Here is a 23,813-nt window from a genome sequence, read left to right on the forward strand (position 1 = left end):
CTTAGACCTGTCCCGCCGCTCACACCCCTCCCCAACCCAACAGGGTGGTTTCTTTCAGTAGGAAGCGCACCCTTGGGTATTACCCCTCCTCACCCTTTGGCCCGTCCTCGTATGAGTCAGAGGCATAAAACAATAAAGAAAATTCGAAATTGTGCTTTCCCGATTCTGATGCTCAAACTTTGCACCTCACATGGGTGGGCGGAGACAGCAGTAGCAGTCTACCTGCCGGTTTGACAATTTGTCCCTGGAAGAGACCCGCGGGGGGGTTTCCATAACACCCGAGTTCGGATTTTCAGACTACTGCCATTGTTTAATAATAAACTGTTGGCGCGTTCGTCTTCCGAAAAGGACTGGACGCCTGTAGGGCAGGGAGTAGCTTCTCCAGGCTGAGTGTCCCAGCATGCTGTAGGGCCACAAAAAGGGCATGGAACCCAGATGCCAAGCCAGGTCCGCAGAAGTTAAGTGAAGTTTTAGTCTGCGGAGATTTGCAAACCTCCTCTCTCCAGCAAGGCGGTGTTCTCTGGTTTAAGACCTCTTGGCACAACTCAGGGGTGCACGCAGTTAACCCAGACGACTGCGAAGCAAAACTTACTGCAGTTCTATTAAACTTTTTTCATACTACTTGAAAAAATACCACGCTAACTATTCCGTCCTTTTCAACAGAAAATGGCACCTCCCTCCCAGAAGGTACTGTATTAAAACACATTTTGCAGATAGAATTTTAGGATGGTGAAGAAATGATTTGAATTTAAAGCAATAAATCAGAAAACATATTTAGTGCTACAAGTGGGCGGGGGGATGGAAGAACCTGAGCTATTTCAGTACTTCTATTGCCAGTAATGACACTGGCATTTGTTATTCCTGAAATTTGTTTCTGGACTTCTAACTAGTATAAAACATATGTATGTGTCTTTGAGAACCAAGTTTTTCACAATAAAAGAAATACAAATACAAAATAAAATGAAGTAATGAAATTATGCTTGTACTAGAATATTTAGAAATATGAGAATGAACTCAATGCATTTTTTCATTAAGAAGTTGGGACTGGGGATGTTACTCAGTGGTAAAAGACTTGCCTAACATGTGCCAGGCCCTGGGTTCAAACCCCAGCACTGAAGGGAAAAAAAAATAAAAATCTGCTCACTGCAAAGGCCTAGAACAGTAACCAACCTAATGCATACCCCTATTCTGCAGACTATGAACTCTAAATATAATTTCCCACTGAAAATTACCTGGACTGAAAAAGTTACAAGTTTTGATTCCAGGTTTGGGGCAAAAATGTACAAGATAGTCCTAGGGAATGTTAGTTATATGCTACTCAGATATGGGCTTCACATAATGGCTTCCTTCAGAAGTATTTAGCGTGTGTGTGTGGATGGGGGACTTCAGAGTGGAAAAAATCTAACAAACATACTTCAGCAAGAGAAACAAGTCCAACATCAGTTGTCCAAAAATCATGTTCAGACCAGACCTGGTGGCACAGGCCTGTAATATCATTAACTTGGGAGGTTGAGGCAGGAGGATTGCAACTGCGAGGCCAGCCTCACCAACTTAGCAAGATGCCTGTCTCGAATAAAAAATAAAAAGAGCTGGAGATACAGCTCAGTTGTAGAGAGCCTCTGAACTCAATCCATACTGCCAGAAAAATAAGTAATAATAAAATAGAATAATATTTGTAGGATATGCAATTGATGTGATCAATGAAAATGGCACTTTACCCCTGTCATCTTCCAATAACTCATAACTCCACTTTTATCATAAGGATATCAACAATGGGGCTGGCATCCTGCAAAAAGCCTGACTCGTGGTCATCAAAGAAAAATTTGAGAAACTGCCACAGCCAAGGAGAGCCTAAGGAGAATAACTAAATTAATGTTGTGCCCTGATTGAGATCCTGGCTCACAAAAGGGACAATAGCTTGGGTGGGAGAGAACCTAAGGAAATCTGAATAGACTAATTAGTTAATATATCAAGATTGATCCTTAAGTGTAAGAAATGTATCATACCAATACAACACTTTAACAATAAGGAAAACTCTGTACTTTCTTTTTTATTTATCCTAAACATCTCCAACTTTTCTTAAAATACACAAAATATTAAAAAAAGATACAAGTTTGATTTTTTTTTTTTTTTTTTTTTTTGCTTCAAAACCTTGTAGGAAGAGTGCCTGGGATGCAGATGTAGACAAAACTGACCATAAATTGATAATGTTGAAATTAGGTGAAGGGTGCGTTGGAAGTAACATTCCTCTGAATTTGTTATAAAAGTTTTACACACACACAGAAAGATAATATTTGAGCAACACCAACAAATGAAATCATATGCCCTTAATCAGACACGCACGCACACACAACAGGTGAATTTACTCTCCAAGACCAGGCGGAAGTGGCGCCTCAAAAGACTTTTAAGTGGCTGAAGCTATCCAAATGATTTTCACAAAGGAACTAGGACAACTTTCCCACGTTTCGGCAGGGGAACCTCGGGATCCCGCAGCCTGAGCCCACCCCTGATGCACCAGACCCGCAGAACGCTCTGAGCAGCACAGCAAGGGAGCACGTGGGGCGTGGCGGGCGCACGTGGGGCGTGGCGGGCGCACGTGGGCGCCGACTGCGCAGGCGCCACGCTAGAAGCGCGAGGCCCGGCTGGACACAGAGGGTGAGAGGAGCGCGGGGAGAGCGCCTGGGCTGCGGAGCTCCCGGCACTGGCAGCCTCCACCACGGCCAGGCTTCAGAGACAGGTTGGGGTCAGCGGCCCTTTCACCTCGTTCCAGGTCAGGGTTCCTAGGCGCCAGGGTGAGGGAGAGGGGCTGCTTGAGGGTGACGGGACTTCCTTCAGTCGTTGGAGGCCGGACGTTGGGCGCTGGACGTTGAGGTTGGGCGTTGAAGTTGGGCGTTGAGCGGGTACAAGGCCTGGAAGTGGAAAGAGGATGGAAGGGTAGAGGAGACCGTGGAACTCTGGCTGAGAAGGGCAGGTCGAGGATAAGAGGTTGGGTGTGGGTGGACTCTGTGCTGGTTGGAAGGACCGGATGCTCAGGTATTGGGGTGCCGGCAAGCAGGGCCGGGCCCTGCCACGGTTTTGGAAATAGTACTTCCAGGCATGAATCCACAAGATATAAACATTCCTCTTCTGTCCGAAAGAAATTTGTGATAGCAGTGCTTTTCTTAAATTCAAAGCTCAAGTGCAAACAATACTAATTGATTCTTCCCCCAACACCTGTAGGAGAGAAAGTTGCACCACCGCATTCACTGAGTTGTGAGCGAGCCGGCGCTGGTTTGCCTAACGGGTGTTTGTAGCGTCTGCTGTGTACCAGTCGCTTTTCTGGGTAGTGAACTTTTCTGGGGCCCCAGCTGTAAATAGTTTTCTCGGTTGGTCTTCGGGAGTTAGAGCGGGTGCTTTAATTCCCTCGATGAGGCACCACGGTACTGCATACGAAATTGCACAGCTCAGGGTGGCCTGCATTTTCATCTCAACTGGGTAAGGTGCGGGCCAGGGAGGTGGGGTGAGGGTGGGGATGGGGAAGTGACAGGTTATTCAACTTCCCTTTACTCGTTTTGAGGAACAAATAGACATTAATGCCCAAATTTTCATTTTAAACGTGCGAGCTCGTTCCTCAAGAGAAGGCACTTGTTTGTGGGAGTGGATATGAGAGCAGAGGGCTGGGGTTGTAGCTCAGTTGTAGAACGCTTACCCATCCAGTGCAGGCCCTGTGTTCCCATCCCCAGCAGGAGGCGGAAGTTCTTGAGCCGCAGCCGCCACTCGGGGCAGTTTCGGTACAGTGTCCTTTAATCTTCGTGATTAGGTCTTAAGAGGAAGTTACTACTGCTATCCTCATTTTACAGCCTTCGAATACTAAACAGATGCAGTGATTTGTCCAAGACAGCAAAGTTAAGTGATGACGCCGGGACTTGGATCTGACTTAAAAACTTTTTATCTACTAAACTACTGAATTTTGTAGCTTTAAGACAATGCTTCCTTTGGGTGGAATGGTTCTCCTTGAAGTTTGGGGTTACCAGGAAGACAAAAGCAAACTTTAAAGAAGGAAAACCATTACATCTAAGTATTTCTGCATGTACTTCATGTACTTTCCTTATTGAAAGAATCAATAAGTGTTGACTTTAGCTCTAGGCTCTGATCTCCTAGGGGAAAGAGGGCTTACTTCACTGTTTGCAGTGTATCCTGGGAGGATCCTAGCACCTTGGGGGTGGGTGAGGGGAGAGTAGTCCAAGGGGGTAAAAGAAGGGACCCTTCCTTATGGAGCTTGGCATCTTACTGGTGTCAAAGCAGGAAACACTAAACAAAGATATGCAAAGCTGAGGCTTCATTTTTTTGTCAGAACTGTAGAAATCAGTCACTACCAGTCTTAAATCAGTGATTCCCAATCCTAAAAATATAAAGATCTTTTTTGATAAATATATTTAGGGACTCTCTGAATTAACCGCTTGTATTAGCTAAGGAAACAATTCCTGTGAATTCTGGGATGATTAAATACATTTTTATTTATCACTGAGAGGTAACATTATAAATATGGGTTTTATATTGGGGAAAATTGTTTTGTTTTAGTATTAGGTGAAGTTATCCTATGGAGTATCTTGACCCTTGCATCATTATCTGTCACATCTCTTTACCTATGTTTATCAGGAATCTGTCATGAGAGGTTGAAAATCACAGCATTATGCCATAGGGTCTTAAGATTAAATATGCCCCATGGTTGTCACTAAATTAAGTAAATATAAATGCAAAGTCTTATGGGTGTTTTTTTAATGTAAACTCAATCTTAAAAGCCTGATATGTCCCAAAAGCTATGTTAAAGTTCATAGAACTGTAAATCAAAAGTAAAATGTCAACTGAATGGTACAATAAATACATATTTTTTAAAAATTCAAAAAATTTTAGGTGATGGATTCACAGCAGTTCTGACTACCTGTTCCACAAGCTAATGCATGCATGGAAGTAGAGGGTTCAAAGTCAGGGATGTCATGACTTACCTGTGTACCTGCTGTCAGGACACATCTGCAATACTGTGCTCAGCTGCGAGAGTCAGATCTGATTAACTAGAGAAAGTCTGGAATCTTGAGGAATCTGAAAGGTGTTGCATGAGCAGGTGAAGGACCTGGGAGAAAGGGAAATTGATGACTGTCTCAGATGTTTGAAGTGTTGTCACAGGCAGCAGAAGTCAGTCAGTTGCGAAGAGAACCATTTTATAAAAAAAAATATAGTACCATTGACTGCCCCCCAAATAAAGTATGACGCTTCTGATCCTGGAATGCATTGCATGTTCTGGGAAATTCCTGAATAGGGAGAAGCAGTGAGGTATCCTTCAAACCTAAATATAACATGATATGTGGACCTACCTTTAAACTTAAAACCTCTACTTGCCTCTTTAAGTTTACAGTAAGTGAAAGATTGGTGTTATTCTTAAAGTCAAATATATTTACAGAATTTAGATTTGGAAGTGTGAGGCATGATGTTCTGCTGTTAAATTTCAGTAAGCCTCATAGTATCTAGTTCTCCATTTAATACTGCTGGGTGTCTTTTCATCTGTGAGTTTCATTTTCCTTGTCCAGGTTGTCATGAAAACCATAGTAGGGCACATAAAATAGTTTTTTCTCATATGAATATCTTCTGAATGCCTTATTGTACAAAGTACCTTGCTGGGTGCTGTGGGGGAAATCAGAGATTTTTGTTTATTTATTTCTAATATGACATGGTCCCTCTACTCAATTTAAAATAACTTAGAAGACCGAACTGTCTGTAGGGACTGAGGCATGGTGGCAAGGAACTGACTGGATTAACTGTCACCTTAATAAATTAAGGCAGGTTATGAAAGGCTGTCTCAGGAGCACTGTGCAGTGTACCAAAGTGGTCCCACTAGGCAAGATGATGACTGTATCCCAACTATATGGTTTAAATATTACTGTGATCTGTTTACTGGGCTTAGAATTAAGTAAACACACTTTTGGAAAAAGGTTTATTATTAAATGGTGCTTCAGTCTTTAAAATGACTTTTTCTCTGAAAGCAATTCATTCTTGAAAAAGAAGTGAAAAAGAGTCCCTCATTAACCCCTACCCTATTAGTGAATTTCATTCATTTTGCAACATGGATTTTTTTTTTTTTTTTTTTTTTGCAGTTGTGATTATATTGAATATGCAGGAGTTTTCTTGATTTTTCACTTGCATTCTAATGGGCAACTTACAATGTGTTTGGAAACTAGTATTCTAGACGATAGGTAGTAGAAGCATTATCTAGCAGAAGCATTACGGTTAACTCCTTACCCCACCCCCACCTTTTGCTCCCTATTTTATGTGTACAGGATTTTTTGGGTATTTAGGATTATTTTAATGGGAAGATTTCTAGAAGTTACTAAGTGAGTGACTAGGAATACTTTTAAGACCCCATATACAAATACACACATCCAAATTGCTTCGCAGAAAGAGCATACTAATTCATATCCTTCAGTAATGATCTTTTTCCCCCATATTTTTATTGGTGCATTATAGTTGTACATAATGGTAGGATTTGCTGTTACGTATTCATATATGAACACAATATAACAATATAATTTGACCCATATCATTCCCCAGTATTTCTTCTTTCCCTCCCTTCCCTTCTTTTCCCCTCCCTATCCCCTTCCTCTACTAATTTCCTTTCGAATTTCATGAGAACCCCCACACACCTTTTTTTTACTTTTTTCTCTCTACCTTCCACATATGAGAATGAGGGACCTTTTTAAATGTAGCCATTCTGGGCAGAAATAACAGTTATGTTAATTTGAATTTTTTAAAAATGATGAGGTTTAATGTTTTCCCCCTTATGTCCATCAACTAATCATCCTTTTTACATGACATTCATGCCTTCTGTCGAATTTATTTTATTAGCATGTATATTGATTGTGCTGCAAAGAATAGAAAACCCTTAGACTTATTTGTGTGCCACTGCAACTCTGCGCAGGAGCACACTGAGCTCCTCTGGTGACCCGGATGCCACTGGAGGCTTGGGCTCTTTACATTTTATACTCTGCTCTCCTGAGTGTGTGCTTACTGGTTTTTTCATAGTAAGATGAGTGATTTGTGTTCAGTCCTCAGATTCATGTTGCAGGAAGAAAGGGATGAAAGACTTTCAGTCAAATCAATCCCTGTTCATTAGGAAAGGGCAGAGCTTCCTCGGAAACCCTGAGAAACACTCGAGAACTTTGACTACTGCCAATATTGTCACTAAACTATAGCTGGCAGGTCAGAGATTGATGGTGGCATTTGGATGGGTTATAGTATTTGCTTGTAGTGTCTGCATTTTTTTTTTTTTTTTTTGGTACCAGGGATTGAACCCAGAGGTGCTTAAACACTGAGCCACGTTCCCAGCCTTTTATTTATTTAATTTTTTATTTTGAGACGGGGTCTCTTGAGGTTGTTTTGAACTTGAGATCTTCCTGCCTCAGCCTTTGAAGCCACTGGAATTACAGGTGTGTGACACCGTGCCTGACAGTGTCTGGATTTTTTAAATTTATCTCACTTTTGAGAAAGTATCAAACTTACCATCTGTGTGGTAATACTTATTTCCTGGCCTATTTAACATATTTTTAAATTTAATTGTTCATGTAGTCACATTTACTGTCATTTCCTTTGTGATATTTTACCATTCTTACATAACAGCAGCAAAGACCAAAGCCTTTCCCTGGGTTGGTGTACACTGTGAAGAGGGACGTGTCTGGCATGATGCTGGGGTTTTTGCAGTTAATGTGGTCTCTGTAGCCCAGTATATGAGCAGTGTTAGAAAGGGGAATTTTGTTGGTTGTATTGGTCCCTGTTAGATCAGGTTTTTCATATTACTAAAATATTCCTAATTATTGCTTGTTTTCTGTGTTTTGAATAGTAATTGTATAAGGGAAGTGTGTCATTATGGATGGAATTTCTTCCCCAGTCTTTTAATAGTACTGGGCAATAAACCCAGGGTTTTTCTACCACTGGGCTCCAGCCCTTTTATTTTTGAGAGAGCCTTGCCAAGTTGCCCAGACTGATCTCAAACTTGAAATCCTTCTGCCTCAGACTCCCTAGTAGCTGGGGTTACAGGTGTGTGTCACCATGCCCAGCTTCCAGTCAGGTTTTGCCTAATTCATCTCACACTGATATTACTATGACTCAGTGATTCCTGGCTACTCTCTTTCTTCAGTGTTTCTTTTAGTAAAATATCTTTCATTGTCTAAATGTTTTCTATGTTGAGTTCTGTTTTATCTACTGTTAATACATTCCACTTTTATTTTGATTATTTGCATAACACATTTTTAGTCCTTTTATTTTTAGCCTTGCTGTATAATTTCTGTGTTATGTGTACTTTTTATTTATAATGTCTGACTGGATGTTTTTCTCCTTGAGTCTCTTTCTCTTCTAATTGTAACTAACCTTTTAATACTTGCATTACTTGAACATAGTTCTGTCATATTATTTGATATTTTCTATTTACCATGCTTGAATTTTTTCCTGTTTGATTAAAATGTTTTTCTTTGATTTTTAAACTTATGCATTCTACTTCTACTGTAGTTACACTGTATTTTATATTTCTTGTACCACTTACTTTCCCAAGCATTCATATCCCCACCAGCCAGTTTTCCTCTGGAGGTTATTTTCCTTTTGTAATTTGACATATTGCTCTCTCTTCTTGTTGTAGCCAGTGTTGGGGTTCTCAGTGTGTTCCTCTACTGTAGGAAGTTTTTTTTTGGTACAGCTCTGCTTTCCCTGGCAGCTGCAGCATCTCCCACCATAGCTGCCCACCTTGAGTCCTTCTGTTAGGGATCTTCCTGGAATCTGGGTCACTTTTGAGTGCACCTGTGTATTTCTTTCATAAATTGCACTACTATGTGTTGTCTCTGAATTGGGGTCGATCTAATTTATAAAACAAGAAACGAGATGGAAGTTTTAGGTCACCAAGAGGGAGGATTTTCTTGCCCATTTATTTTTTGCTCAAAAACAAAGTTAAACAGCAGTTGAGGTATTACTCATTAGTTTTATTCATTGGTAACTTTTTTCCCCCATCTGAACAGTTTTAGGAGAATAAACAAAACTTTTGCCTACGGTTAAAGAAAAGCCTGATCACTACTTCAAAAAGAATTGTTTCTACTTTAGGTGCTTCCCCTGGACAGGCACTTGGCATCTTTTGCGTATGCTAGGTGAGTGCTCTCCAAGAGGAGCCACCGCTTCAGCTTGCCGGCACTTGGCATCTTTAAGAGTAATAGGAAAATGACACGCCAGCATCATATCTTTGAGGCACTTTGCAACAAATGAAACTTGGAAATTTTATAATATTTCTAACATTTTTAGAGAAAGGTACACTGATAGTTCCTGGAAAGAAATTGGTACAGGTTACAATGTATGAAGTTCAGCTGGAGATTATCAAAGCAGCGTGCTTGGGAAAACTAGGAGGAACAGGGATCAGTTGAGATGGGTTGTGAAGGATGGCCAGGACGGTCGGCAGGTGGGCGAACCAGGGCATTCTGGGTATCGGTCAGCTCATTTGAGGACTTGGTGCATTGTAAGGTAGGAGAGAGTAGAGGGATTCTGAGAAGGTAGAAAGGTAGGTCATGACCAGATTTAAATAAGAGCATCTGTGGCATTACACCTGTGAGGTGTAGGCGTAGTGAGGTGTAGATTGGAAATATTTCTTTTAAAGCATGAAAGACCTTCTCCATCTCTCGTATTTCAAAAACTTTGAAAAGTGAGGAATGGTGTGGAACTCTGAGATTACTCTCAATGTCTTTGAGTTGATCTTTGGTTGGTCTGTAACTGAATTCTGTTAAACTTGGAGTTTGTATTTACCCATATAGAACTGTTCTTTTCTTATGCCTTGTAGGCCAGGTTTTGATGTAAAGGTGAAGTCTGCTTTTGAATTATTTGTGGGAATTATCCATTAAATATTTGAAAAAAATCATCTGGACCTGCAGTTCTACTTTTGCAATTAAAAGTCACCTTTTAAATATATTTCATTCCTTAGACTCCTATGAATGTTAAGTTACCGCCTAATATGATGTCAAGAAATAATTTAGAAGCATCGACTTGTAAAATGACCGAATCATTTAGTTTTGAAAAAAATGAAAGCAAGCTTCCACCACACGATTCCTTAAGAAGTCCTGGAGCACATCATAACCATCCTAATTTCAGGTTGAAAAGCCCAGAGAATGGAAACAAAAAGAACAATTTTTTGCTTTGTGAGCAAACCAAACAGTATTTAGCGAGTCAGGAAGACAGTTCAGTATCTTCAAACCCTAATGGCATCAATGGAGAAGTAGTTGGATCCAAAGGAGACAGGAAGACCTTACCAGCAGGTGAGTAAAAACCCAAGGCTTGTAGATGTTGGTGGTTTCTCTGACTTACCACAGATATGTTTAACTACACCAGTGGGCTAATAATTGCCAAATGACAAGTGTTTGCATTTAATTATCAGTTTAGAAGGGACAAGTATCAAGTGACTACCTTTAGCTTGATTAATCCACAGAAAAGATTACTCGGAAGAAAATGGCTTCAGAGAAGTGCCCCCACTCTACAATCAGAGAAATATACTAGGAATGTGGAAAGGAAGTGCATTGGATTATTTGTTTTTTTCAAAGATTGGCTATACTTTAAAAAAAGCATGCAAATTTTATGCAGGTAGTAGCTCACAAAGATGTATTTAAGATAGTAACCAGTTTCATGTGATTTGTTTTATCATTTGTTTGGTCCTGATACTGAAAACCTGCTTTTTAAGGAGGGTAGGCCTTAGCGAACTGTAACCTCTTTGAATGTATCTGAGAGTGAGCTATTAGCATTATGTTGATGTAATTCTCAGAATGCGATGGTTGGACCTCTAGGGTTCCTCAGGAGGTCAAAACCATCTTCCTAAAGACATTTTTTGCTGTGCTGATTTTATACTAATGGTGCAAAAGCAAGAATGGGTGAATTGCACTAGCCCTTTAAGCTCTATGTAATCTCCAGCCCCATCCTGGGCCAGTGGTCATTGAGTTTTTCACTGTCATATTCTTGCAATTAAACAAAAATGCCAGCATCAATTAAAATCCTTCATGGAGCAGTAAAAATTATTAATTTTATTAAATCTTGACCCTTCTGTGTAGGTATTTCTAGTACTTTGTGTAATGGAATAAGAATTACTTGTAGCTTTGCTGAAGCGTGAAAAAGTATGCATGTGACTGGGCTGTGAGCTGAAAAGATTTTTTTTTTCTTTGAACATTCTTTTTACTTGAAGGACAAACTTTGTTCTGACTTAAATATTTGTCAAGCATTTTCTCAAATCAACAAAGTGAACTTGTCACTTCAAGGACAACATCTGATGATATTTTATTATCAAGATAAAAGTCTAACTTTCAAGTAGATTAGGATTTCAGAATTTTTGTGTCTGCTACTCTGATTTAAGAGCTCCTTTGTACTTTAAAGAATTCTGGTGAGATGCATGTTGATATTAACACATTTTTGCTGGGAGGGGGACAGGGCCACTTTGTTGCTAGGTTCAAACACCTCCCTGGCAGGTGAAATTTCAGGTGTGTGCCACCATGCCCAACTGACACATAATTTTTGATATTGTGTAATGGAATGTTTTGACATTTGACAACTGGGCATAACTCAGCCACATTTTCTGGTGGGTAAATACTGTGCAAAGGATAAATCAGTGGGTTCTGATGTGACAGCATGAAAAGTTCTCTGATGTGATTTTTGACTCTGTGTTGCAGCTGACACTTAGACCACCACTTGAGCTTTTGTATGGTGTTAAAGGAAAACTCAGTTATTTGAGAAGGCCATTAAATGCTCCTCCTCTTTGCAGCTATCTCTATGGGTGAGGCCAGATTTTCTTCAGATAACTAGCAAAGCAGCATATCATGACAGATTGAATGCAAAAGCATATATGTGAATCCACCAGTCTTCTGTTAAACCAAACATTAAAGAGATATGCAGAACATTTTTCTATTCTGAAAAATAGTTTTTTAAACAATGTTGCCTGTAATGCATTTATTTTTAAATGAATATCTTAAAATTTAGTTTTAATTTCTATTATAGTATGTATTGATAGACATAAACCATGTAAACAAAAGTTCTTTAGGGTTCTCAATAATTTTATGAGGGTAAAAGGTTTCTGAGTTCAAAAAGTTTGAGAATTGCTGCTCCACTGAATAGGGAAAAATCTACAGTGACAGGAACAATAGTCAACATTTGAGACAAGTTCTTTTTTCCATTAGGAAGCGTAGGATGTTGCTTATTTATGGTGTAGCTATAAGGCCATTATGCAGTTGCCCTGTTATTTGAATATCACCTAATTATGCTATTTAACATTATTGAAATAAAAAGTAGTATTTGACTTTTATTAGGAATTGTGTTTTTACTCTCCAGGAAACTCAGTGTCACCATTAAGCGTTGGAAATAATTCACCACCCAAAGAAATAAAAACTGTAAGTTTTTCCCCCTATTTTGCATTTTCAGATAAAAGTGTCTAGCATTTTTATATTGCGTTAATAAAGAAGTATTTGATTTGTATGTCTCATTTGAAGTCAAATTTACTTTTTTTAAAACCTACTACCTTAAATAAAATAAAAACTCTTTTCTTTGTGAGTAATTATGTAGATTGATGAACAGTTAGAAGTAGAGGGAGTTCCTGGTGGTGCCATGCTGCAGTTCTGTAGTACATGCAGCACACCTGGGATATCATCATTGATGGTCAAGACAGAACATTTTCATCATTACAGGGCTCCCTTATGTGCCCTTTTATCGGCCATATCTACCATCCTTCTGGAAGCCAGTAATATAATTCAAATTTATGCAATTTTGTCATTTCAAGAATATTGTGTGAGTGGAATTAGACAGTATGTGACCTTTTGGGAGTGGCTGTTTTCACTCAGTAGTTCTCTGGAGATTGAGCTAGGTGGTTGTATGTAGCAGTAGTCTGAGTTTTTTTTATTGCTTGCAGAGTAGTCTTCTGTGGATGGATAGCTTGTTTAACCATTCACACACTGAATGCATCTGGCTTTAGTTTTTGGCTTTTGAAACTAAAACTGCTGTTTCCAAGCTTTTCCTACTTTAAGATAAATGCCTAGGGATACAGTTTTAGGTCGTAGAGTAGTAGTAGGAGTAGTCCAAACTGTTTTCTGGAATGACTATACCACATCACAGAATGTGTGAGTGGTCCAGTCTCCTCTATTACCAGAACTTATTGGAGTTCATGTTTTATTTTACCCATCCTTACAGGTGTTGAACAATACCTCTCTGGTTTTAATTTGCAGTTTCCTCATGGCTAATGATATTAAGCATCTTTTCATCCACTTGTTTGTCATCTGTGTATCCTCTTTGATGAAATATTTCTTTGTGTCTTGTTCATTTTCTAATTGGAGTGTCTGGTTTTTTACTGTTGAGTTCTTTTTAAAATAGTGTTATTTATTTTTATGTGGTACTGAGGGTCAAACCCAGTGCCTCATACATTGTAGGCAAGTGCTCTACCACTGAGCTACAACCCTAGCCCCTTACTATTGAGTATTTTTAAAAATTATTTATTTTTAAATTTCTTACAGACTGCATTTTGATTCATTGTACACAAATGGGGTATGTCATTTTGTTTCTGTGGTTGTACATGATGTAGATTCATACCATGTGGTTTTAAAAGGTTTTTTTTTTTTTAATGTATTTCAGATACCAGTCCTTTGTTAAGCAGTGATGTGCAGGTATTTTATCCTAGTCTGGAGCTTATACTTTCAGTCTCCTATTAAGGACTTTAGCAAAAGAGAAGTTTTTCATTTTAATAAAGTTCGGTTTGATCAGTTTTGCCTCATGTGGATTATGCTTTTAGGTATCAAATCTTAAGGTCTCTTTGCTGTAGATTCCCCCCCCAATTTTTTTTTTTTTTTTTTAAGTTACATAGTTTTACTTTTGTTTTGGTGGTGCTGAGGATTGAACCTAGGGCCTCACACACGCTGGGCATTGTGCTACCACTGAGCCACATCCCCTACCCCATAGTTGTACATTTTTTACTCATTTCGACTTAATTTTAAGAAACTTAGGCTGAGATTTTATTTTGCCTGTGGAAGTTCACTTGCTACATTGTCGTTTGTTGAAAATAGTAGGTTCCTTTTCTGAATTGCTTTTGCACTTTTGTCAAAAATCAACTGGGTATATATGTGTATTTCTGGGTTTCACTGTTCTATTATGGGCTTTCTGTTGTTTCCCATTAATCTATGTATCTACGCCTCCACCAGCATCACAGAGTATTGACTATTACAGTATATAATAAGTTTCGAAATTAGGTAGAGTGATTCATTCTACTACATGTTTTTCAAAATTGTTTGAGCTATTGTAGTTCCGTTCCCTTCACATGTACTATTCATAATAATCTCATCCATATCCATGAAGTGGTCTTTCTGGAATTTTGATATTGCATTAAACCTGAACCTAGAATTATTAACATAATTGCTGTATTGACTATTTCATCTGTGGACATACATCTTTTCATTTTTGTAGATCTCTGATTTTCTTCACTTTATAATTTTCAGTTTACAAGTTCTATGCATGTTTTATTAGATGTATACTTAAGTATTTCACTTTTTTGTGTTCGTAAATATTTTGTGTGTTCTCCCTCATGTTCATTCCTAATATATAGAAATATGATTGAGTTTGGGATATTACATTCTGTGACCTTGCTGAAGTCACTTACGAAAGGACTCTTTTAGATCCCCTTCAGTTTTCTACTTAGATAACCATATCCTCTATATAAGACACTTTTATTTTTTCCTTCCAATATGTATGTTTTTATTTCCTTTTCTTCAATTATTGTACTGGCAAGAATTTTCAACACTATGTGAAAAACGGTGACAGTGGACAGCCTTGTTTCCAAATTTAGGGGGAAAACTTCAGTCTTGTGCATTAAGTAGAATGTTAGCTTTGTTTCTGTAGTTTTTTTTTTTTTTTATTTTGATGAAATTTTCTCTAATTCCTGACTTTTTATAGTTTTTATCATGAATAGGTGTTGAATTTTGTCAAATATGCTTACTGTTTTGATCAGTGTAGTAGTGATAGGTTTTCCTTTTTTTTTTTTTTCCCTTCGGGTATCTAGTCTCTAAGTGTTTGGAAATAGTGAATCTGTTTCTGCTACTGATTTCAAGTTTGAGTCTGTTGTAGTCAGAGAACAAACTCTGTATGATTAAATTCTCCCTCCCTCCCTCATTCTTGCTGAGCATCTGCTCCACCACAGGGCCACATCCCCAACCCTCAGTTTTTAAAATTTGTTGAGGGTTTTTTGTTTGTTTGTTTACTTTTCGCCATGGTATTGGGGATCAAACCCAGGGACTTGTACATGCTAGGCAAGTGCTCTATCACTCAACCACTTCCCCAGACCTTGAGGTTTGTTTAATGAGTCTGGTTATAGTCTTAGTAAATGTTCTGTTGGTGCTTGAAAATAATGTGCATTCTGCAGTTTAAAATGCTGGTTCAAATCATCTATAAATTCCTAATAGGTCTTTTGATTGTTGTGATGTTGAGTTCTTCTGTATACTTGCCAATTTTCTATCTAGTTGTATCTATTGTTGAGAAGAAGTATTGACATAGCTAACTCTATTTGTTTTTTCAGTTCATTTTGCTTTACAGTTTTCAGTTCTGCTACAAACACATTTAGGATTGCCACATTCTTATTTGAATGACTTTTTTGTCATCATCCCACTATAATTTTCTTTCCTCTGTAATCTTTGATATTAATACAGCCATATCTATTTTCTTTTAACATTTATGAGGTACACTTCCATCTTTTTACTTAGAGCTGTTTATAGCATTATACTTGAAATGAGTTTCTTATAGGTAGCATATAGTTGAGTAACATCTCTTAATCCATTTGATTATTCATTTGATTTAATGAATTTGATTTAAATCCATTTAATTGAATAGATTGAATCTATTCAATCTATTTTTCAACTGGTGTATTTAGGCCATTTATATTTAATGTAATTATTGATATTTGAGGGCACAAGTCTGCCATTTGTTTTTCACTTCTGTTTTTCCTGTCATCTTGTGGGTTGCTTGAACACTTTTTGTAACTACATTTTGATTTGTCTGTAGTGTTTTTCAGTACATATCTCTTTGTATAACTTTCCCAGTGGTTGCTATAGATTTTACATTATAGATACAAAACTTACTGGCATCATCATTATTTTTCAATTTGAGTATAGTGTAGACTCCTCTCTTCCCTTACAGGGTCATCTTATGTTTGTTTTCTGTGTAAGTTTAGGGGTTTTAGTTATACTTGGGAGGAATGGAGGAGAATGCATCTATTCTATCTTACCAAAACAGGCAGTCCCAAATCTAGTATTTAAAGAAGCTATTATCAAGTTCTAATTTTGCATTTCTTTGTTCTTAATAGAAGCCCAGCAATAGTGTGTCTCCTGCACAGTCAAAAAAATCACACAAGTTGGTTGAGAATTCCTTGTCCATAAGTAATCCAGCACTCTTCAACTCCTTAGGACCTCCTCTTCGGTCAACAACTTGCCATCGCTGTGGTCTGTTTGGTAAGCAACTTGCTCTTAGATGGTCATGGAGAAGTCTACATATCTGAAAAATATCTTTACTATGGCAAATTTTAAGCATATAGATTATAAACAAAATAGTATATGTGTGTATATATCTGTGTGTATATATGTCAGGTACCCATCATTCATCTGCAGTATGTATTAATGTCCTAAATTTGATCTTCATCTATACTTCTGCTTTTTTTTTTTTTGCTTCCTCATTGATTAGTTTTTTTTTTTTTTTTTTTTTTTTTTTTTTTTTTTTTTTAAGGAAAGCATACATGCACTGAAATTCACAAGCTTAGACACCTATCAAGATGCAGAATATTATCTTCAAAGAAAGTTCTCTGGGGTCATGGCTGTAGCTCAGTGTTAGAACGCTTCCCTGGCAAGTGTTGAGGCACTAGGTTGATCCTCAGCACCACATAAAAATAAATGACTAGAATGAAGATATTGTGTTCATCTACAACTAAAAAATTTAATAAAAAGTTCCTCTCATGTCCCTTTCCCATCACTATACCCCCAAGAAAACCACCATTTTTTCCCACTATAAATTAATTTTTCCTGTCACAGAATTATATATATATAAGTTGATCTAGTACAAGTTCATTTGGATAAACTTATTTCATTTTGGATAATATTTTTGAGATTAATTGGCATTGAATGTATCACTTTTTGTTTATTGCTAAGTAGTATTCCATCATATGATTACGTTACAATTTATTTTTCAATTTATTTTAAATAGAATTGTATGTATTCACCCTGACCATGTTTTGATATAATTTATCTGTTTTTCTATTGATGAACACTTTGATTGTGTCAAGCTTTGAGCTATTGTGAGTAGAGTCGGTAAATATTTTTATCTAGTCTTTTTTTTTTTTTCCTTCAATACAGGAAATTGAATCCAGTTGTGCTCTACCACTGAGCTACATCCCAACCAATTTTCTATCTTGAAATTTGTTTTATTTTTGAGACAGTTGCCCAGGCTGACTTTGAACTTGTGATCTTCCTGTCTCAGCCTCCTAGTAGCTGGGATTGCAGCTAGAAGTGCAATCTTAATACCTAACCATAAATAGCACAATTCCCTTCAAATGGTCTTCTTGAGGTGATTGACAGTGATGTTTGGTGTGTCTGGTCTTTGGCAACATCTTGATCTCTACAGCACACGTCTGGCGTGTACCACCAGTGATGTCCTGGTTGTGTCCCTCAGGGTCGCTGAGGTGCTCTCAGTGCAAGCAGACATACTATTGCTCCACGGCCTGTCAGAGGAAAGATTGGTCTGCCCACAGCATCGTGTGCAAGCCTGTCCAGCAAAGGTCAGTGTTCATGTTCTTTGATTCATTGGGTAGTATTGAGAAAGGTTTTCCTGGTAGAATAAGGATCTAATCCATTAAACAAAACTGTGTAGAAGTTGTTACATTCCAGTATTTATCGGGGTACAATGAAGCATACAAATCTGAAGCAAATTGCTGTACAAACTTAGTTTTCATGAATACTTTCATTAGATAGTACATATTATGATTTAGAACCTTAAATAATTTTTTTAATGGTTAGTTTTAGAATGCCTTACTTTCAATCATGTTTGATTTCCTGAATTTTGGTAAGTTGTAACTTGCATAGTGCCTCTTGAGTTGCGATTTTTAAATGCATAAGTCTTTTTGCATGTCATTTACCAGTTTACAGAAGTTTCACATAGAACCTCATTTTGTCCTCATAACTTTGCATGGATGTAATGTAGGGACTATTTCCATTTTGCTAATAAGAAAACAGGCTTAGAGACTGTGACTCTCTCCCTTTCATCCAGTGACTTTGGGGGAAGTAAGCCTTGCACACATAGGGTGGACTCCTGCATGGACTACTGCTGTGATTCTCCCTGGAGGAAGCTGACTGGCTCTTTATAGATATTGTTCACTGAGAATTGAACATAATTGTGATTTATGGTCTCCATTATTAAATGCCCCATAGTTTAAGTATTGTAATAAGCTGCTTTATTTCAGTTTCCATAAACTTGAAGATAATAAATCACCTTTTGAAACAAAGAACATGGAAGTGAAAAATGAGGTATGGTATTCTTTGTCTTCATAGGAAATTTTAAGTGACTCCCCTTTATTGAATAAATACTTAAACCAAATAAAATATTTTAGGTCTGGGGATGTAGTTGGATGTACCTAGTATGCATGAGTCCCTGAGTTGATTTCCCAGAACCTCAAAAAACAAAACAAGAAAATTCAGACTTATTTCTACATTTCTACTAATATTTGAAAACAAATTTCCTGTTAAATCCATTGACTCTAATGATGGGATTTGATGAATTTGGGGGTGAGGTGCATTTAAGAATTATTTATTTCCAGTCTTTTTTTCCCAAAATTTGACTGTGTCTGTGCAAAATCACTTGGATTAGTAGAGGAGCCCCCACAAATGGGCTCCAACTGTGTAGTGCACCCTGCAGGGCCTTTATGTGTGAGGAGAATTTCCTTCCTCTTACTAGCCATCTCCTGTTTAAATAACTATAGGAGCTAAATCATTTATCATTTGAAAAGCTTGTGTCCAACTCATTTAAAGATAAATTTTAGATTTCTTTAGCTGCCCCTAGCCTCTACTTAAAAAAAAAAAAAAAAAAAAAAAAGACCTCCTCAAATATTCATTCTTACAAAAACATTAACAAGTACATATTTGTAATTTAAAAACTATACATTTAATTTACAACTAAAAGTTGCGCTTCCCTGCTTTTTTTTTTTTTTTTTTTAAATGAATTCAGCATTGTCTTCCCCATGGTGCCCTTGTTCTTGGGTGACCTCTGTGCTGTGGAAAGTGAGTTTCAGCAGCTCTTGGAGGCCTTCTCTGTCTTCTGTTACTTAAACCTAAGAGTTAGACTTTTATGACTGTGAGTTCAGCTGTTAGTGGCCACAATGTCATTAACAAATGTGCTTGTAAATAACTGTGTTTTTCAAACCAGAGTGACTGTCCACTTGGGGTGACTAAAGAAATAACCACTGGTGCTGAGAAAATTATGTTTTCTGACTTGAGAAGTCTGCAACTCAAGAAAACCATGGAAATAAAGGTATTTTTTTCTTTAATTGCTGATCTAGAACTATAGATTTTTATTTTCTCATTTCTTATTTTTGAGTTCATAAGGTAGATAAGGAATATCTAATTAAACTATCTGTCTGCAGCACTTTTTGTATCTTAGTTATAAAGCTTTAAGAAATTCACATTTGCTTTTGTTCATGGTAAATTATTATCTTTTTTGTCTTTAAAAGGGTACAGTTACTGAATTCAGACACCCAGGTGACTTTTATGTCCAGTTATATTCTTCAGAAGTTTTAGAATATATGAACCAACTCTCTGCAAGTTTAAAAGAAACATATGCAAATATGGTGCATGATGAAGATTATATTCCAGTTAAGGGGGAAGTTTGTGTTGCCAAGTATACCGTTGATCAGGTAACCTCTGATGAAGTGAACAATTACTTACCTCCATCATCCCAACTTGTCTACACCAGAACTTTTAATGAAGAATGAGATGGCTCACAGCTAGACTCAGGCACACTCTTGTCTCTCTTCCTTACTGTTCCCTATACTTCCCTCCTGCCCTAACCTTCTCTTCTGTTCATTGGTTCCTAAATGGCTAGTTTTAGACTGGTTACTGGTCTTAGAATTTGTGGTTATTTGTGTGGCTCAGGCATCAGTGTACAGTCTGCTGGGCTTAGGTATACTTGTGGTTATTAAGGTGTCCTATTTAGACAATTTTAGTGATTTCTTAGCGAGATTCGTAGATATTAAAGTTGCATTTTTAATTGAGTGCCTTTGAACAGAACAGGAGCCTTTTGTTTACATGGTCTGTAGATTAGTATAGAGGTTCTTTAAGAATGTGAAACGCTATTTGGAAGCAAATTATCATGATATTTCCTTTCCAGACCTGGAACAGAGTGATAATACAAGATGTTGATGTGCCACAGAAGAAGGTGCACGTCTTGTATATTGATTACGGAAATGAAGAAATAATTCCAGTAAACAGAATTCACCAACTAAACAGAAACATTGACTTGTTTCCTCCTTGTGTGAGTCTTTTACTTTCTGAACTCCCATCAGCGTCCCCAAGGAGCTGTTTCTTCAGTGTTTAATGCTTGCTTCTGTTGTGCCACAGTCTCACACTTACTGGAATACATACTGTGTATATGAACACCCCTTGGTTCCACTTCTGTTATCCCTCATTTAATTAAGCAGCGCCTCAGGAGAAAAACTTTTAGACACATCTATCAATCTGGTGTTTACAAACTTTCATTTCTGTTTATCATAGCCAGAATTTTTTTATAATTGAGGTATAATTATTATTCTTGCATAAATTTCTCAAGCTTCAGTTACAAAAAGTTAGCATTGAGAACAGAAGTACCAAGAGAGACAAATACAGTCATGCCTAAAATTGCTTATCTGGTTAGTGTTCAAAAACTTTTGCCAAGTTTTTATCATGAAATATATTGTTCTTATAAAATATTTCAAAATCAACTAGAAAATTTATTTAAAAAGGTTCATTCTTACAAATAATTTGCACACATTTTTTTAGGCCATAAAGTGCTTTGTGACTGGTGTTGTACCAGTAGAGGAGAATTGGAGCAACGATTGTATCAGAACTATTAAAACACTGTTTATGGAGCAGTTCTGTTCTATAAAGATTGTCGACATCTTGAAAGAAGAAGTGGTTACCTATGCTGTAGATGTTATGCTACAAAGTTCAGGTAAGATCTGAATTTTCTTTTTAAATTGAGGATTTAATATTTTATTCAGTCCCCACTTGTCACTTGGTGAGGAAATATAACCGTGAAGGTGAAGCCAAGTAAACTCCTCTCTGGAGTCATTCAGATTGTGACTGAAAAATGGTGGCAGTGATAGGCAGTTTGTCAAAGTTATGGCACAAATTTGTTGAATTAGGTGGTTTAAAAGGCCAGATTGGATAACATGGTAATAGAGATGTTATTATTAGCCTATTAGTGGAGCCACTATAATATACACTCCTGATTTCTACTTCATCATTTTAATTCCTGAATTTCTCCATGAATCCATTTACCCTCATCTGCCCCCAGACCTGCATTCTGCTAGTGTGCAGTGTGAGCTGTGGTAAGGAGACACTGTGGAATTCTGTCTTTGCATGCTGGCATCATATAACAGTTTGATGGCTCTTACGGTCCACATGCAGTTGCCTCTTGGTTTTCCCTCTGCTTTTATGGACTATGACAAGGGTGACTTGGTAGAAAATGCAGTTAATCTATTGAAATTTAGTATAAAATCTTTTGTTTCTTGCTGTGTATATTTCATGTTATGATTCCAGCTCTTAGATATTATTGTCGGTGCTGACAAGCCTGTTTGAGCCATAATGTCGGTATAAGAAAAAGAAGTCTTAATTTCTTCCCATAAACAGTGGTTATTCTAAGCATGCTCTGGGGTAGTAACTGAATCTTTAATATTCAGAATTCTGAAGAGAAATCTTTTCAGTCAATGTACCATAATGCAACTATGGGAATTTTGGCTCAGTTTTTAAAACTGGACATTACTAAACTGTCTTGCCCATAGTAACTGACCTGGTAAAACATATACCAGTATGTTAATAGTTGTAATATCTGCATCATGTTATTGACCTGTTTATTTTTAATGCTTTGTACAGTATCTCAATGGAGATATATGTTCTTAATCATTTTTTAGGAAAACTCTTAGACCATGTGCTTGTAGAAATGGGATATGGTTTGAAACCCAAAGGACAAAATTCTAAGAAGCAAAGCACAGATCAAAGTGAGTATGCAGATGAATATAAACAGTGTAGTGACTTCAGTTACAGAAGAGCATCTTCTCTGCTAAATCAAAAAGGTGGGACTGTAGCACTGTCCAAACTGAATAGTAATGATGACAGCCATTATATAAACTATAAGGAGGATGGTGTTTTTCATTTAGTAATATTTCTAATCTCAGTCTTCCATGCCTATCTCCTTCCCTGTGTCTAGATTAATCCTTAACATGATAATTATCAGATATTATAAAGTATTAAATATGACATATAGGTTGAGGGCTTTTTAGCTCACATTTCCTTAGTTTAATTTGGTACTCTTCTTTATATGGGTATTATACCAATAATAGGTAGGTCTTTAAAATTAATTCTGTTCTGGTAGGACAGTGTTTATTTTTTACTTGTATATGTGTGTGTTTTCATTTAAACAGAGATCAAGAAATTTTAATCTCAGAATTTTATTTTTTCATTGCCTAGGCATACATGTTTTTTATAGTCTGTTTTTCCTTTACTTTGTTCTTTTACCAATTACTTTGGGTGTAGACATGATTCATTGCCTCTTGCTATTGCATCCAGAGGTAATGCCAGATTCATGATGCATGATTGGACACATCCTTCAAATAGACAAACCTGACTCATCCTGAAGTCTACCTTCCCCTTAGTCTTCCATCCCTTGCCCTGTCTAGTTGGTTGCCAAGTCTTTGTTGATTTTTCTATCCAAATGTCTTTTTTCCCCCCTTTCTTTTGCTACTTCCATTTCCTTTGATCAGGAATCCCCCTCATTAGTGGGTAGTTGAAACAGCCTTCTAATAATGTCTTTTGTCTCCCTATCTGTTCTCTTGGCATTTGCCTGTATGGTATCCCTAAGACATAAATCTCAGGGCAACAGCTCTGCCAAAAAGGTTTCAGTAGTTCTTTGCCATCTAGAGAAGAAAACCAAACAATGATATAGTGGTAGTAATGATTGAGACTGTAAGAGTTGGTGGTGCAGAGTGAGGAAAAATAATGGAGAAGGTTAATCTGGGGTCCACATAGTGAGAAGCTGTGGTGGAAAAGGTGGGAAGAGAATGGGAAAAGTGTGCCAGAGGAACAGAAGGTAAATGCTTCTGGGAGAGGTGAGTCCTCTGCTTTATCAAATACTTCAAAGGCATCCACTGGAAGGAGCAAAGAAATCGAGTGACAGATATTTGCTTCACTAAGGTGCAGTGGAGGTGCCTTCACAAAGGATGTTCTGTGGTCAGTACAGAGAGACAGAGAAGATTATGTAACCGTGAGTTAGAGGAAGTGCTGGGTACAGTGGGAGCCCCTGGGAAGGCTGCCTCACGAAGACTTGGAGAGAAACCTTAAAGTGCTGCCATGCTGATAAGGAAACACCAGGTGCTGGTGGTGAAGACTGTTCCCAGAAGAAAGTACACATGTGTAAAGGCCTCAAGATATAAGTGTACTGGCCTAAAAAAATGAGAAATAGGTATGGCTATACTGTTTATACTCCACCATTGAAGAACTGGCTATAGTATAAGGGAGCAGAGG

At 37.6% G+C, this 23,813-nt stretch overlaps 1 protein-coding gene across 5 annotated transcripts in view; it reads left to right on the plus strand.

The window, feature by feature from the left end:
• The first annotated feature begins 9,985 nt into the window (after positions 1-9,985).
• Positions 9,986-23,813, plus strand: part of Tdrd1 (tudor domain containing 1) — a 34,431-nt gene continuing 20,603 nt past the window's right edge. For 4 of the 5 annotated variants that reach the window (XM_047553502.1, XM_047553504.1, XM_047553503.1 and 1 more), the window contains exons 1-10: positions 9,986-10,310; positions 12,361-12,419; positions 16,364-16,508; positions 17,719-17,824; positions 18,506-18,569; positions 19,465-19,569; positions 19,769-19,951; positions 20,425-20,568; positions 21,072-21,243; positions 22,205-22,291. In XM_047553502.1, coding sequence (XP_047409458.1) covers positions 9,986-10,310; positions 12,361-12,419; positions 16,364-16,508; positions 17,719-17,824; positions 18,506-18,569; positions 19,465-19,569; positions 19,769-19,951; positions 20,425-20,568; positions 21,072-21,243; positions 22,205-22,291 — 1,390 coding nt within the window. The remainder of the gene's footprint in view (positions 10,311-12,360; positions 12,420-16,363; positions 16,509-17,718; positions 17,825-18,505; positions 18,570-19,464; positions 19,570-19,768; positions 19,952-20,424; positions 20,569-21,071; positions 21,244-22,204; positions 22,292-23,813) is intronic. The other variant, XM_047553506.1, reaches the window with a different exon arrangement.

This window comes from Sciurus carolinensis, chromosome 5 (assembly GCF_902686445.1).
Source record: "Sciurus carolinensis chromosome 5, mSciCar1.2, whole genome shotgun sequence".
Classification (NCBI taxonomy): Eukaryota; Metazoa; Chordata; class Mammalia; order Rodentia; family Sciuridae; genus Sciurus; species Sciurus carolinensis.